Source organism: Eimeria mitis, genomic scaffold (assembly GCF_000499745.2).
Source record: "Eimeria mitis Houghton genomic scaffold, Emh_scaff10043, whole genome shotgun sequence".
Taxonomy (NCBI): domain Eukaryota; phylum Apicomplexa; class Conoidasida; order Eucoccidiorida; family Eimeriidae; genus Eimeria; species Eimeria mitis.
In genome coordinates this window covers 1,107-1,327 of record NW_013567022.1, presented here as the reverse complement: position 1 = coordinate 1,327, position 221 = coordinate 1,107, and the positions used below count along the sequence as shown (strand labels likewise).

The following is a 221-nucleotide window of genomic DNA, read 5'->3' as shown; positions in this document are numbered from 1 at the left end:
GCCTTGGCTAGTGCCTGCGGGCTGATCTGCACCTTACGGCCGGAGGCGAAGGAGAAGCCACCAAACCCCTGAGCACCATTCGTTGCTGCTGCTGCTGCTGCTGCTGGTGCTGTTGCTGTGTTGCTGCTGCTGCTGTCTTCGTGCTTCTGCAGCAGCAGACCGCTGCGAGCCTGAGCTGGTACCTTCAAGTTATGCTGCAGTTGTTCGCCTCCAGAAGAGAC

General features: G+C 59.7%; 1 protein-coding gene across 1 annotated transcript in view; it reads right to left on the bottom strand.

Moving 5' to 3' along the window:
- Positions 1 to 33: 33 nt before the first annotated feature.
- The window catches only part of EMH_0098660 (uncharacterized protein), a gene marked incomplete at both ends in the record, with an annotated part of 1,180 nt that continues 992 nt past the window's right edge, over positions 34 to 221 (bottom strand). The window contains one exon of the mRNA XM_013494002.1: positions 34 to 146. Within this exon, the coding sequence (XP_013349456.1) occupies positions 34 to 146 (113 nt within the window). The remainder of the gene's footprint in view (positions 147 to 221) is intronic.